The sequence below is a fragment of the Colias philodice genome, chromosome 18 (genome assembly GCF_061535455.1).
Source record: "Colias philodice isolate Cphi_HAF_F1 chromosome 18, ilColPhil1 Martin Lab GWU primary, whole genome shotgun sequence".
Classification (NCBI taxonomy): Eukaryota; Metazoa; Arthropoda; class Insecta; order Lepidoptera; family Pieridae; genus Colias; species Colias philodice.
Window position 1 is genome coordinate 10,428,489 of NC_143103.1, and position 17,312 is coordinate 10,445,800.

At 34.7% G+C, this 17,312-nt stretch overlaps 1 protein-coding gene and 1 long non-coding RNA gene across 2 annotated transcripts; both read left to right on the plus strand.

Annotated features, from left to right (window-relative positions):
• The first annotated feature begins 1,930 nt into the window (after nt 1–1,930).
• LOC149480745 (putative aminopeptidase PLBD2) lies at nt 1,931–16,345 on the plus strand. The gene is made up of 13 exons (XM_089706782.1): nt 1,931–2,315; nt 2,648–2,776; nt 3,018–3,132; nt 3,565–3,659; nt 4,341–4,499; nt 4,684–4,804; nt 5,156–5,260; nt 5,549–5,655; nt 6,047–6,163; nt 13,767–13,926; nt 14,338–14,482; nt 15,251–15,395; nt 16,191–16,345. Exons 1-13 carry the CDS (start codon nt 2,137–2,139, stop codon nt 16,285–16,287), a joined length of 1,674 nt encoding a protein of 557 aa, XP_089562908.1. The 5' UTR covers nt 1,931–2,136; the 3' UTR covers nt 16,288–16,345.
• Nucleotides 8,132–9,375, plus strand: LOC149480746 (uncharacterized). The gene is made up of 3 exons (XR_016317058.1): nt 8,132–8,273; nt 8,415–8,476; nt 8,551–9,375. It is a non-coding gene; the product is annotated as an uncharacterized LOC149480746 (long non-coding RNA).
• Nucleotides 16,346–17,312: the final 967 nt, after the last annotated feature.

A 17,312-nucleotide genomic window follows, 5' to 3' on the forward strand; every position in this document is an offset into this window, starting at 1 on the left:
GTCGAAATCCTACGGTCTACGGTCCCTTGATGCTGTGAAAAATTCAAACGTTTTAGCCAACGCAATCAAAAGATGCAGCTGTAATTGCTGAAATTTTTCGACACTCCCTAAGAATCAAAACCTACAGGGTAGTTCCCGAGCACACAGAGTCATGAAATTTAGTACAAATACAAACGTCTTATAACGCAGACTAGCTTACCGCCCGCGGCTTCGCCCGCTTTCTCTAAAACCTTATAAATTATATACTATTCCTCTTGAATCACTCTATCTTTAAAAAAACTGCATCGAAATTCGTTGCGCATTTTTAAAGATTTAATCATACATAGGGACATATGCACAGAGACAACGACTTTGTTTACTAATTGCGAAAAGCATGAATTTTTCCTTAGATTATAATATAAAAAAATATTTAAAAAAAAATTAAACTTACAACCCTGTTACTCATGAACGCTGACATGTATTAACTTGATATTCATACCAAAAACTCAAGTCTAAAATACCTTTACGCTATAATAAAATCAAACTTCTATGTCAACGAATCAGAAGATACAGCCGTAAATGCCGAAAAATTTCGCAAATTTCGACATTCGCAAGGGAATCAAAACTCAAAACCTACAGGGTACTTTCCGTAAACTCGGAAATTTGAAATTCGGTACAAAGCAACATCTTATAGTACAGATACAGGAATAATTGCAAAAAATATATATTTTTCAAGTTTGTCTGCCTGTGAAGACCCTTTTTCTCAGGAACGCGTGGAGGTATCAATCTGAAATTCATACCGAATACTCAAATCTACGGTTCCTTATAGCTGTGAAAAAATCAAACTTATAAACCAACGCAATCAAAAGATACAGCCATTTATGCCGTAAATTATCGCAAATTTCGACATTATCGCAAGGGAATCAAAATCTATAGGTATTGTATGTACTACTTCCTGTGAACACAGAGTTCTGAAATTTGGTTAAAAGCAATGTCAGCACAGATGGAGTAAAAATTGCTAAAACATACATTTCATGCTTATCAACATTCGCAAGTGTTGCCAGGAATCAAAACCTACAGGGTTCTTCCCGTGAACACAGAATCTTGACATTTAATCTTTATTTCAAAAAATCGCAAAAAGCATAAATTTAATTAAAACATATAAAAATGTTTGTACGGAACTCTTGGTTCGCCAATCCGACTCGCACTTGACCATTTTTTTTTAATCTACGTATCAATTAAATTACCAAAATATAGCTTTTGAAAATTGACCACGTCTATGTGACCCCCCCCTGGCACTAAAGCTGGATCCGCCCTTGGTTCGAGTCCCGCCTCGTGATCGATTAAATAATTACCGTTGGATTAGATTTAATGGATACGAGATTTAATAGATACGAGATTTAATAGTGGCTTTAACATACGGATTTCTGTGCGGATTACCATGGGCAACATGTACATGGCAAAAAAGTTCTACTGTCAAGGCACCCTAATCAGTAATCACCTGGCAGTATGAAATATTCTTTATTCTTTACAACCTATTAGTCTAGCATACCGAAAATATTACAAACATGAAATTATAATAAGATTCCAAACCTTTCTATTTCGCGCGTTTGCGTCGATACCTACAAACGCGTTCAGACTCACAATGCGTATCTGCACTTTGTAGCTTTACAAGCGCTGCGCTGCATCGCATGCAGAGGTTTAGCGTTCGGCTTCCATGCACTAAATGTAAGTTATCAGCGTATTTAATAAGCTTCTGTATGTATGTATGTAATATTTTGTCAATTTTGATTCCCACTATATAGCTTTTCATTATCACCACCAATAACTTTCCTCTATATTTGAATTTCGAGCCACAAGCGTTAAGATGCGTTCAAAACGTGTTCAAAATCTTGTAACTTCATTATATCGTATGTCAAAGTCAAACACATGCTTGTCATGTTGACACAAGAGCGGTGTTTGAATGTCAAAACAAACATTTAAATTAAAATTTTTATTATCAAACAAAGAGAAACCACAGAGAGAAATCTGAATTCTGAAACAGTAATTTAAACCGTATAACGACACAATATTTAATTCAATACTCACGTATAAAAATATTGAAGCATGTGTTGTGTATGTGAATGTTTTACCGAGTTTTTCTTTTATTAAATAACAATGTTTTTCCGCTTCAAAAGTATTATAATAGTCCACATTTTATTTATCATTTGTGAGGCTAAATATGGATTCATTACTTGGTCCGATAAAGCTGTTATATCCGTGACTGATAATTTCCGCGATATACCGGCTGTACATGTCGCCAGAGCTACGTATTCGAATGAAATAAATTCAACGGGGTTTGTATATTTTTACTTATATAATTTTTAATATCAAACAAACAATAACTTTTAAAGATAATTACGGATGTATTGTTTTATTTTTCTCGCACTATCTAATAAATCTGCACTATTTAAAAAAATAATGCAATTTACAGTAACATAGCTAAACTACAATAATTTACATAGCTAAACTATTTTAAATCATCATGTAAGCTAGAAACCAACCTGATTATTATACTTAAATCAAGTTAAATTAAAGAGATAATATACACACACAGATAATATAATACTATACTTAAAAAAAATTACAAAAAATGAATACCTTTACATGCAAATCTCATATATTTTAGCTGGGCATTCCTGGAACTACATACTACAGCAGACTCCAGTGATGAAAAACAGGCATTTGCAGCTGGCTTCCTTGAGGGGTACCTCACAAGGGAACTCATTTGGATGCACTGGCAAAATATGCTCAAAGGGTAATTAATGGTGGAACTGGATAATTATTTGAATTTAGAACTCTAAGCTGTCAAACTAGCTGGCTTTTTTGTTCTCTCAGAATAAAAAAAAAATGCTATTAAAATAAATATGATGCTCAGGAATAATTTACGCTTCTGCTTAGAATCTAATTTTTTGAATTGTTACTTTAAAAATTTGTACTTTAGAGATTAAGGCACGAAACTGTGTTTTACAATAAAAAAAATAATGATAATATTACAGCTATTGCTACAACAAAACAGATGTGTGCGGCTTAATAGAAGATTATGTGGACAAAAATGAAGAATACCTTGCTGATATGATCAATAGTTATCCAGATGACCCATACTGGTATCAGGTGTGCATAACATGATCCTTTTTATTGTTTACTAGCTGTGCCTCACAGTTACACCCGCATTGCTCCGCTCCTGTTGGTCTTAGGGTGATGATATATAGCCTATAACCTTCCTTCATAAATGGGCTATCTAAAAACGAAATAATTTTTCAAATCGGACCAGTAGTTCCTGAGATTATTGCGTTCAAACAAACTCTTCAGCTTTATAATATTAAGTATACATAAAAAATTTGATTGAAATTGAACCAGAAGTTTAGAGAAATGTAATTTAAATAGATGTGCAGGCAAAACAATTAATTTTTATTATAAACTACATAATTAGACACCACAAAATAATGAAAATACAGAAAAGCAATCTTAAAAATTTAATAGTTCCATATTCTTTAAAGGTACTCACTGTTAAGATGTAATGTTGTGTTCGCTTTTACACTACAGGTGAAGTTATACAAAATTCAGCTGGAAGGTCTGGCTGTGGGCTACAACCAGGCCACTTCACAGCCTTACGAGTGGCTCACAGCTCGAGACATCTTGTAAGTACATATATTTTTTATTATCAACAATATCGAGAAAATTTAATTTAGTTGTAATGTTATTTCTGGTTTGTAATTTTGTATTGAGCTTTTTTAGTATGATGATGCTTAAGACAACATTTAGCTCGCCAAACGTACGACAAGGAATAGCGCGCGGCGTTGCCAGTTGGCGCGCGGCGTTGCCGGTTGGCGCGCAACGTGACGCGCGGCTTTTCGATAAAACTTTAACCATTGCGGCTGAAATTAACACTACCTGCTTCCTTTAGCGACATGTTGACGACGACTGACGTAGTAATAGACTATTAATGAGGTTGTTCAACAGAATGTTTAGACAGCATGTTGTACAACATGTCGCGTGTCAAATATTACCTAGTGCAAATGCGGCTTCATTTTCCACTACAAGATTGTTGTATCCAACAAGTTTCATAAAATAAAAACAAGCGCAATCTGTTTTTAACCGACATAAAAAAAAGAGGAGATTGTCAATATGTCTTCATATTTTATTTTTGGTGTAAATAATTTATTTTTACTTATTCTTTATGCGAATAATTTCTAACTTTACATACACTTAGAGTAAGTGTATGTAAAGTTAGAAATTATTCTTTTATTTAATTATAGGTACTTTTATTTAATTTTTTGTTGATAAAACTCGTTACATAATATACCTATTAATGTATCCAGGTGGATAAACATGCTAGGCGACCTCGACGATCTGGCGTTCGCGCTCACAATGCCGACCCTCACCCCCGAGGGTCTGCTCTTTGGAGAACACTGCAGTGGTCTGGTCAAACTGCTGCCAGATCTGTCTGATCTCTTCACCTCACATGTCACGTGGAACAGGTGGGTTTTATGGCGGAGTAAATATGAAAAATAAACTTTTTATTCGTGAAAATCTACCTGCAGACTTATTCAGGTTAAAAAAATAGTAGCTACCGTAACTTTTATGGTGATTTATAAAACGAAACTGCACTATGAAACCAACACTTTTAAAAATGGATTTTTTTTCTTTTTCCCGCTATCTTAGCTACCAATCAATGTTACGTATACAAAAGATGTACGTACTGAACTATCGCACATCGCCGAACGACCCCCGCCCCCTCCCCGGGAGGAAGATGTCGCTCACATCGTATCCAGCTTTTATACAGGTATGCAAAGAGAATACAAACACTACGTAAGACAGATATGATATTTTTTTGATATGTTGATAAAATTATTGTTGATAAAGACGTGATAAAGTGTAGAATGTGGGTAGTTTGTTTTTATTTTTTATGTGAGTGTCTAATGAAATGTGAGAATGTGGAGTATAATAATAAAAATTAAATTTGACATTTATTTTTGCTTTATAAACGATACATTTCTAAAGAATAGCAAAAAAATGCAAGGTTCCAATACCCCTATTCTTTAAAATTTTATCTTAATAAAGCATTTGAATGCTTTTGGTTTAATACCTTTGCAATTTTTTTTTATAAATTTAACACAGATAATAAACTATTCAGTCCACAGACGATTGGTACATCACCAGCGCTGGTCTGGTCGCCGCTGAGACCACTATCGGCAACAGCAATAGGACGCTGTTCAGCCTCGTGCAACCTACTGGACAGGTGACTATTTGACACACACACGCATGCACACACACACAACACGCACAAAAATGAAACACGCACGCACACACACAAATAAAATAATCTAGCTACAGCTTTTGCGGTATATTTTGCGTCGCATATAAATTTTTAAGACGTTTTTTTTATTATGTTCATGTTATTTTAATATTATTGTTATTTGTAATATGTTTTAGTAATTACTAGGAAAAATACCCGCAAAAGAAAAAGCTATTTTGCAGGTATTTCTTTTATATTTGCTTGAACTAAAATAGGAAATTGAACCTTCAGGTAATGGAATTTGTACGTGCAATGATCGCAACTCGCTTGGCGAAGAGCGGCAGAGAGTGGGTCGAAATATTCCGACAACACAATAGCGGCACTTATAACAACCAATGGTAAAGAACTGACTGTGTTTTATTATATTTTAATGCATTTCAGTAAATATGTGAGAGAATAACAACAGAGTAGTTGTTATGTGGCTATACCTTCCTATTACAAGTACTCTATGGTGTACAACATAATGTCGATATGGAATTGATATGAAATTCATGGGGTTACGGGCCATGCCATGGTTTATATTCCTTGAGTCAGTAGCTCGATGATATAGTCTCGATACTACCATCGACGGCGCAAGGTGTGCGCACTGAGTCATTATTTAATATTATTTCACATATCTACCTAATTATAATTAATTATGGAGAGTTATTTAAATTCTCCGACAAATATGTATTCTTCTCGCTTTAATAATGTCTTTGGATATTTTCAAAAATTCATATTAAATTCCAGGTACATAGTAGATTACAAGAAGTTCAAAAGTAAAACAGACGTTTCGGTGGGAAAAATCGAAGACGGCCTCTTGTGGGTGATCGAACAATTACCTGGCAATACTGAAGCGGCGGATCTGTACGTATCTATACATATAATAAAATCGTAGGAAAGTCAAAACTGTACATTGAATATTTTTTTAAAAGAATACATAATCCATGATCTATAATCGATATAGAAGCCAAAAATATAGTTTTTAGAATTTTTGTCTGTTTGTCTGTTTGTCTGTTTGTCTGTTTGTCTGTATGTTTGTCCGAGCTAATCTCGAAAAGTACTGCATAGATTGACTTCAAATTTTGCATGAATATTACTAACAGGTCGTGTGAGGTTTTTTTAAACATATTATCATGCTATCACCTCCGGGGGAGGAGCTGTGAACCTTTACTTTTCTTACGTATTCCGTGTACTACGACAGCGTACAATCTAAAGACTCATGTTTAAATGTTGTTTTTGAGTAAGCCATGCTATTATCTAGCTTTACACTATAAAAACTACGTCATTTACGTAATTTGGGCAGAGAAACTGTTTAATGAATCTTAGTACTTATAAAGACAAATTTGATTCAGCGCCATCTATGAGATTTCGTAAAAATCAAATCAATTTACATGTTAACACTACTGAACACAATGTTAAAAATTAATAATTTAAATATAATTATGTTATTTATTTATTTAACTCTTTAACCCATAATAAATCTTCCCTTCCCTATAAGGTGCGCTTATATAATTCGTGTGAATATACTACATTTTTAAAAGTGAGGGTAGATGTATATTATTTTAAGTCAAACTAGACACCATTACAGTTAATCTAATATTGATTGTGTTCATTGGTTACATTTTTAAAAATCTTCGTGTTTTAATAATTCGATCACGAGGCGGGACTCTAATACAAAAAGGTTAGTTCGTTGATAATTATTATTCCTTCATCATTTACATGTTGTTAGTAAAAATATACTTTGACTGTTAATACTTTTGTTCAGTATTTATCTGTATGATTATTGCTTGGTAATTAATATATTTTCATGTCGTATACCTAATTATAAACATAAGTGTGATGTGAAACTAGCTGGATTTATTTTTACACACTCACAGTCTTATATTTTGTGTTAATGTTAAAATAGTATTAATAGTGTAAATCATAATATTTTTTCAAAGTTAAAAATATTTCCTTTTTTCTGATGGTGTTGCCATCGAATTAAACCGCGCTGTCGTTTCGTTCACAAAAAGTCATGTTATTAGGACCGAATATGTAGCCGCCTCAACTTACGGAAACGAGAGTAGACTAGAACTTACGGAACGTTGTCTGTTAGTTATTATATAGTCGAATTTAACGTTACATGAAAATTGGAATCTAAATATATGTATACCTACTTATATTAAATCTGTAGAGGTCAATTCTGCACATGAAATATATTTCCTAAATAACTATCACGAGGTGATTAGAGATCGACATCGACGTCAAAAATGTTTGTCCGTCTGTCTGTCTGTATAACCGTTATAGAAACAAAAACTACTCGACGGATTTAAACGAAACTTGGTACAATTATTTTTCATATTCGTGAGCAGAGCAGCAACTCCATTTTTAAGCTTTCGTCGCGTGTGCGTTCTTAATGCGTGTATCTTAAGGTGATGAATTAATTTTTCTAACATTTACGGCCCTTTTCAAACCTTCGTAATTTTTATATTATTAAAGTTGTCGTGATGAAAATTCTTGACAAGAAAGTTCAATAGTAACACAATACGTCTACCGTTTTAGAAACATGATTCCATGATATTTTCTCGATAGAAAAAAAATACAAAGTTATCATTGTTATTTTTTTTTAATCTCTGGCATCTTCAAAATAACAAACGTAAAGTTACGACTTTTTGGATATTAACTATAAAATATACAACCTATACGTCTACCGTGTTAGAATTTTGAAATATGCGATGGTTTTGAAATAAACAAGAAATACTTGAAATTAGCGCGCGACCAGCCAATATAGCGAGAGCCGCCCTGTACCTTCCTACCCCGATCGCTGCACGAGTCATTCCCGCTACAGCCGTCACACGGGGAACTTGTGTCGCTCGCGCAATCGTAAAAAAGGGTGACAACACGATAAGACAAATGGGGACAATAAAGAAAATAAGAAGAAGAAACATAAAGGTTGGAGGAAAAAGAATGCTTACAATTGGAACAAATTAATGAAGTAAGTTGGTTTTATTTTAAATTTGATGATAATTGTATTATAGACGATGTTTGATATGTACATATCAAACATCGTCTATTGTTTTAAGTACATAACGAATGTGTAAGATTTTTTCATTTATAGCATAAATAATCTGTTCAGAAATCTGGAATCCAGAAGGAAAATAAACCCACTGATTGTTCACAATGTGAATCCACTCCTTCGTAAGTACCTTTATTCAGTCAAAAATGTATGTTATCAAAGCTCTACTGGTTTTATCGCATGATTCCATTTTTAGCAAAAAGCAACAAAGTGCAAAGAAATAAAAAATCATGGTGAACTTAGTGGAAGTATGGCGGACATAATATGGAACAGGAGCTCATTGGAGTAGTATTATATTTAAAAAAAACACGAAATAATTTCAAGAATTACATTTCTTAGAAGGTGGTAGATAAGTATGTTGTATAAAGAATTTGATGTTGATATTTATTTCATTTATACTTACTACACCTGTGCGGGAAATTGCTTAGTAATAAAACAGGTTTATATTCATATTTACATAGTAATGTGAGTTTTCATTTCGAAAAATTTTGTGTAAGTATATTAAATTGAGTTCCTGGGTGATCTGGAAACACAATTGGGCCCGGAAGATGGCGCTGCAGTCACTCCTTCTAATGACATGAACCGATTTGGATGAATATTTGTGTGCACATTTCATTTTTGTGGGATGATTGGTTGATTCGCTTTCACATTAGCTAATATTATGTATTTTTGTTGTTAGAAAGTAAACTTAATTTAATGTTTATAATACATTATTATAGGTATAAATAAGCCAGTGTTCGTCTCACATTGCTGTACCTGCCTACCTACCCTACCAGGGCCTAACTTTGTTCTGGCTATTTTATTTTGATTATTTGTAATGAATAATTACAATTATAATAGAGTGCAAAAAATAAATACATGCGTCAATATATTTTGTGTTTTTTTTAAACAATTTTTTTATTTAAAAAAATATCATTCCGACCGCGGCTTTGCCCGCGTGGAATTAGATTATATCGTGAATCCTGTCTTATCCCACAGAAGTGTTCAGTTCGGATAAAAAGTATCCTATGTGTAAATCCAGGCAATTAGCTATATTTTATCAAAATTGGTAATGTAGTCTTGACGTGATTAAGTAACAACTAACAAAAAAATATACAAATTAACATCCAAAGTTTCGCATCAGTTTTACTGTATTAGTGATATCTTCCACTCTTGACTTTGACTGAGAAGAATTAGGGTTTATAACTTCTTTCAGAAATATTACCTTTCATTTCTGGGCATGACGTAATATCTACGTCAGCATCAAATTCTATCTAAATCCATTCAGTAGTCCGCGTTATTGAGTACCATTTCATTTTTTCAGAGTAACAATATTTTTTGTTATTTTAAAGATTATTTATAACCTGTATTATTTTGTAATAAAGTAAACATTACGAAATAATAATAATTATTAATAATGTCTAAGTAGTTGTTAAAAAGAAGATTATTTGTTTATAAGCAAGAAAATAAAACCAATAAATCAACAATTAAATATAGTATAAGAATATTATAACTGTATGACGACTCCATACATGTTTGTCCCGAGTCGGCCAGCGGCAGCGCGGCGAGTTTGCAAGAATGACTTCGCGCACACCCGCGTTCGCGATAGCGAGCTATTAGACTCCGCCCGCCAAGCAGTGGATTTTTTTTTGTGTATCGTCTTAATGGTTAAAGCTACACAGAAATCAAGTATGAAAGAAATGTTCTCCATATTATATAAAAAATATCTCCCGACATCATAAATGTCTATCTTTTATGGTTGAGCTTAGGAGTTCAAAGCTTTCTGATTATATTTGTCTACTAGCTGTCCCCGCGACTTCGTTCGCGTGGAATAGTGATTATGGGACCTATGACCATGGGCTCAGGGTGGGGCAACAATAAAAAATCATTTTTATTTTCATGCTCCCACTCCCGCGCCCACTCGCACTCCCACGCCATATGCCACGTTCAGTCCCAATCCCACGCCCACGCCCACTCCCCTTCACAATTAGTACCTACCAGATCAAAGCCAGGGTAAGCGCCCCACCCAGCCCCACCGTGGCTACGCCCATGCTGAATTACTACTTAACATACAATTATTGAGTAAATACGTACAACCATACTGTACTGTTGTACTACCATAAATAATTAAAAGAATTGTTATTAAAATTTCTTACTAAACTGAGCTAAAAAACTTACGTACCAAATTATTAAAGAAAATCAAGAAATGAAATGCCTAACCTACACCAAATAGTTACTACATATTGTAATTAAAAATTATGATTAGTATATAATATCGAAAATCAAAAAAGAAATGCCTAACTAATTCTACGTAAAATTTCTTTTAAATTATGTCATATTATTTTTTAGGAACCAGGGGGGGGGAGAGGAGCAAATTCTATTTCCTTCCTTTCTTAAACGGATGTTTTTAATAATCTATGGTGTAGCCAGTAGCCACTGATCAGCTTAATCGATACTCAGTTTTTATCAAATCCAGAAACAAATCCAAATTAGATCTTTCCTGTCTCACGCACGTAACTAAAGGCTGAAGAGAGAGAGAGCACGTAACTAAACCGTTTAGACGAAGAAAAGTGTATAGAAAAAGGAATAAATAATTTCATAAACTTCCCGACGATCTTTAAAAATAAATTATAACTTTCATTTTTTTCATTCCCACTTTTACCCCTATGTAGGTATAATAAGTGGATGAACCAATTTTGATACACTTTATCTAAGAACCAGCGTCGGAAAATATTCTGCCTAACAAAAAAAACCGCATCTAATTCGGTTTACCTGTTAGCCAGCTACGGTGCCATAGACAGACACACACACACACACAGAAATACATAGCGGTCAAACACATAACACCAGTCTTTTTGCGTCGGGGGTTAAAAATATAATACGACATAATTTAAAGGACATTTTATGTGGAAAATTTACCTATACACCAGGGTAGATAATTTTTGAAACAAAAAAAAATCGCAGTAGGATGAAACCCATTAGAAAAGGATATGATAAAAATGTAAGGAAAAATAAATTACGGTCAATCGGAGTTCGGGAAGTGGGAGGGGGGGAGCTTTTAAGAGAAAAAAATGGTTTCTCTCGATTTCTTGATAATAATAACACCTGCTAATTTTTTTCTACATATTTTAATTGTACAGACATCACTTTTCCACAATTTTATTATATGTATTGATGATGATGATTGAGATTATAACACTCTTAGTCCGTTTTAATTTTTATTCACCCGCATCAGTACCACCTAAAAAATCTTTATATATCGAAATTCGAGCAAAGTTAAGAAAATGAGAAATAAGAGTTCTCAAGGATCGTTAGAGATAAGAGGCTTACTATTGACCGAAAACAACATGTGTTATGCCGAACCTGAAACCGCTTCACAACGAGAATTGCGGCTCACAGCTGACCGCGAACGGCATGTACTATCCTGTGAGACCGAAACCTTCACTGAGGGTATATATAACGTCTCACAGCTGATCGCAAATGGCATATTGTACTATCCCGTGAGACCGAAACCCTCACTGAGAGGGAATTACGTCTCACAGCTGATCACGATCGTCATATTTTATCTCGAGAATTCTGAAACTTTTACTCAATATGAAGACCGTTTGACAAATAATAGGGTGCACCATAATATTATTCGATCTCTCGAAGATGAACATGAGCATAAACAATGACTAGAGTAGGGACGCGAATATTACCATTATTTGAGACAAGAACGATTAATAAGTTTGTTTAATGAAAGATTAAGAATTGAAACTATTGGTCTCTTTAAACGGACGAATAGCGAGAGGCCCGTCTTATTGCAGACAGATTTCGACATAGTCTTAATGACTTAGAGGTAAACATAGAAGATCAATCTACAAATTCGGTGGTGTGGTCCGACAAAATAATATAAAAGTGGGTTTGCTTATAACCTCACAATTGATTACAGATCATCTTCTGTATAGGCGATATTAACGTAGTATGTTCTTTTTGTAATGCTTTAAAGTGGAGTAAGGAGTCGGCTTTCGTTTGAAGATACGCCGGAACCTTTGAAATCACTACTTTTAAGTTTTAGAGGAACATGTGCAATCTAAACAGTTCTTAGACAATATTAGCTCTTATAGTATTGCGTTTTAAATGATCCTTTGGTGCTCAACAATTATCAGATGCTCCTTTCATTCTTATTTTTAAGATACAAGGTCAAGTTTATCATTTGATAGGATCCCTTTTGCCTGAAGGCCAACCTAAGTTTCTTTAAATATATTTTGTATTCGACTACGACGAATAATCGAATACAAGAAATCAATATTTCTCGAATTTAAAACTGAACTCATTTCACAATTTTAGAACATGTTAATTCATCAGGTTAATCCGTATATATGCGTTTTAAATCGACATTAGAAGCTTTTCCTCAAGATGGTGATATTAATATAAAATTGGTATAAATGCCGATAGACGGAAGTCTATCAGCACTCAGGAATTCCCTGAGCGTGTTATAACGCCCAGGCCGCAGTATTACAATTTTTCCTACCGTAGGGGGTAAAGTGACGCGGGCCACGTACCACAAACATGTTTAGTTTGTGGTACCGAGCGCGAAAGAAAGTCATCGTGTTTTTAGTAAAGTTACTATGTAAACTAACGTAATTTATTACTTAGGTACATATTCTATAATGGTGCGCTCAAACTGTTAATCTACATTTAATTTAGATTATTATTTTAATTACTAAGAAATGTAGAATTTAAATCACATTCATTCATGTTTTCCTCAGATATTCGATGTCTATGATTTTCGATGATTTTAAGATTTTCTTATCAGAGTATTCAATTTTAATGTAGTTAAATTTTATAAGAGACAATTAAGAACATTCAAAAATAAAGTGTCACGTATTTTTTTTAAACGACGAATGACGAAAAACGACCGAATCGCGGACGAAGTCGCGGGCAACAGCTAGTTATTTATAAAATGTTTGTATGTTCATATCATCATCATCATTGTCAGCCTACACTTGTCACTGCTGGACATAGGCCTCAGTCATGGCACGCCACTGAGCCCGGTCGTTTGCTCGTTGTCGCCAGTTTTCACCAGCATGTCCCTAATCCCTATATAATCAGGTAATCAGGTATCAACCTTTGTATGTTCATATAAATAACAATTATTTATGTACTTTTTAAAGTGAAATACCTAACATTAAGAACTTAGGTTACTATTTAAATGTTAGTTTTTTTAATTGTGCGTGTTTATTTGACAAAAAAAGACGTGTGGCACTCGGGGACTGCCGCGGTAAAGCTATTGCATGCTATGCCTTCAAGCCGTGCGTGAGGTTTTTTCGTTACGGAATTTCTGGATTCGGTCCCCGCGCTCAAGGCCCGCGATAGAAGCTATGCAATAGCTTAAAACATAATTAATATATAGATATGCACTTACATTTCTATCGAATAAATACTTTACAGTACTGAGGAGTTAAAACGAACAACCTACTTCCCATCGTACAACATTGCGTATTTCCCGCGCATTTTCAACCTGAGCGGCGGGAACGAGCGGGTCGCCACTTTCGGCGACTGGTTCGGATATAAAACTAACCCGAGAGCTAGAATGTTCCAGAAGAAACAGGTTTGTTTTTTTTATGATATTTTGTATTGATTGTATTACATTATGTGAACGTATCATAAACGTTAGTTTTGATTTTAAAATTTTAGCAAATATGACTAGTTTCCTAATTCCAAGTTTTAAGCTATATCTCTCTCACTCACCATTAAAAAAACATTTAAATGTTAATGTTCAAGTATGTTTTTATAGAATACTAGCTGCGCTTCGTGGTTTCAACCGCGTGGCTCCGCTTCTATTGGTCTTAGCATGATGATATAAAGCCTACAGCCTTCCTCGATAAATGGGCTATCCAACGCCGAAAGAATTTTTCAAATAGGACCAGTAGTTCCTGAGATTAGCGCATTCAAACAAACAAACTCTTCAGCTTTATAATATTAGTATAGATATTGATTTTTTTTCGTGTCCAAACCGCAGTCGTCAATAACATCGCTGCACGACACGCTCACAGTGATGCGCTACAACGACTACAAGCACGACCCGCTCGCGCGCTGCCCGTGCGAGCCGCCCTACAGCGCGTGCAACGCGATCGCTGCCCGCAACGACCTTAACCCCGCTAACGGTGTGTGACGCAAAAAAAAAGAAAAAAAAAGACGGGTTGCACTCCGGGAGTGCTGGCAGAAGTGAAAACTTGATTATTAACGTTGAGCATGTTTGATATTTTGGAATGGTATCCGTCTTACGCTTTTGCGATCAGGTCACGTGTCCTGACGCGAGTTTAAGATTTTATACCCATTAGAGAAAAAGTGCTCAACGCCGCTAAAGAAGTTTTCACTTCAAAAAAAAACAATAAATTTGGCAGGTTTTGATGAAAATTGACAGATTAAAAAAATTCTTTCTTGACAGTACATTTTATTGTTTGAACGTTAAGGGTACGTTCACATAGACCGGCTTAGAGAACATCGGCGCGTATTTTTCTTTTCGCACAGACCGAATCGTATACGCTTGGAATTGGTGGAAGCGGAGCCGCCAACTATTTCATACAGATCGGTTGGAAGCGATCTGAAAGCGGATCGGACGCTGTCACCCCCTCTTAATATTTTAAACCAAGCGCGTAACATTCTCAATGACAAAAGCAGTGCACATGCAAAAATATACCTTATTACAAATACTAAAAACTCTGTTTTCAACGTGATAATAATATCTCTTCTCCGAGTCAGTCTGTGTAAATGCACCCTTATTATGTGAGGACGTGAAATAGCTGTTTTGATTAAAATTTTCGAATTATCTACCAATATAAACAATTAAAGTTATTATCTAGAATGCTACCATAATTTTATCGTTTAATGGTTGAAAAATAAACATATTTCCTATTTTTTTAAACAATTAGGTACATATCCGTTCCGTGCGCTCGGGCACCGAAGCCACGGCGCGACGGACGCTAAGGTGACCAGTTCGGTGCTGGCCAGGAAGTTCCAGTTCATCAGTGTTGCCAGCCCCACGTACAATATATCCAGGGGAATACCACCGTTTCAGTGAGTTTTGATTTTGACGTGACAATGTCTTATAATTCGATAAAGCCGGCTGCACGCACGAAGAAACATGACTCATGCGGCGTTACCTCGCTCTGAGGCGTTCCACGTAAGGCTTGAGGTGCAAGCGAGAGCGAGGAACGAGCGACAAAGAAGCACAAACGGACGTTGTCACGTTCAACTATCGTCGGTAAACGATCGACTTTACAGACAACAAATTTTTTACTATAAGCCCGGCCGTACACGGACTGCTCGAGCAGTTAACGGCTGAGCGACCTACACGGACTGCTCGAGCGGTCGGTCGTTGACTGCTCGTGCTGTCGATACACGACTGTCGGCTTGAAGCGGTTGCGACTGCTCGAGCAGTCCGTGTACGACAGTGAATGAATGTCTATTATACCCCGCGCGGTCGCGGCTTCAAGCCGTCGGTCTCAACTGCTTGAAGCAGTCGGTGTACGACCGCCCTAAGGTGGGAAACATATTTTAAACACGTTTAATCAAACATGAATAAATTTTATGGATGGTAAAAAATTGTTAAAAATTTTACATAATAATCGACAACCCTCGAAAAATATTTTTTAAGCGTAATATTTAAATAATTTTGCCTTAAACCAATTACTATAAAAAAGATGAAAAAAATTGAATACTCCTCCTTTTTGAAGTCGGTTAAAACATAATAAACTTACTATATACGATACTTTTAATTTACGCATTTATTTAGTGGACCGTTCGTAAATTTTAACCCACATTAATTTTTTCAAATTCGTTCGTTATTTATATTCGTTCTTATACTTGCAGATGGAGTAGATTTGACATGGGCTCCCAGATATCGCATGAAGGCCATCCCGATCTGTGGATGTTTCCACCACTCATACATGAATGGCAGTGGGGATAATTATGACTGCTAAAATTACCCAATGGTTTTCTGAAGTTTTCTTGAATTTCCTAGTATATTTTTTAAACTCAAAACTCAAACATTTATTTATTCAATTAGACTTCTTCGAGAAGCACTTTTGAAACGTCAATACTTATTTTTTACATTTACCACCGATTCGGAAAGCAGTATCTATGGAGAAGAACCGGCAAGAAATTCCATAGTTGCTCTTTTATGGAAGTGAAAACTTTGCTTACAACTGAGGCTTATAAATACTAATATAATTATTGTCTAAATAAGAACTAGTCTTTGGGATTTAAATCCTGTTATGCATTGTCAATACTTTAAGACCTAAACACTTAGTTACGTTAACATTACATTCTAATGTTATAACTACATTTTGTAATACTACTTCGTATCTAACGAGATCTGAAGTGATTTTATTGTAAATAATACTCAAAACAATTAAATAGAAACAAATTCATGGAAATGTATAATAATATAGTAACTACCAAGTTTTTTAATTGAACAACCGTCTCAAATATACTGATTTAAGGGACGATTTTTCAATGCTTGGATAAAACTTATTCGTCGAATAATGTATAAAACTACCATTTTAAAAACGTATTCTAATTGCCCGTATTTGACAGTTTACGTGACATTTTAATAGTATCGTGTACTACTTTATTGGACGAATAAGTTTTATCCAAGCATTGAAAAATCGGCCCTTAATGTATTTAGATGTTCCAAGAAATAAAACAGCAAACATGTATTTAATATTCTCTATTTAGATTACAAGGTATAACTTATACACTTTATAAATAAAAGATTTACAAGATTTATGTCTTTTTATAATTTATTTATATACAAACAATACTAATGAGATTTGTTGATACATTCATAGGAAATTACTAGCTTTAAATAAACACCTTCAAACAATTTAGAAATTAAAGATTTTAACGGATTTTAAACGCGATTTATTTATTATTTAACGGCCAGTCTCTCTGTGATCAAGCTCGCTGCAAAGTGTGCAAAACGTCGGGATA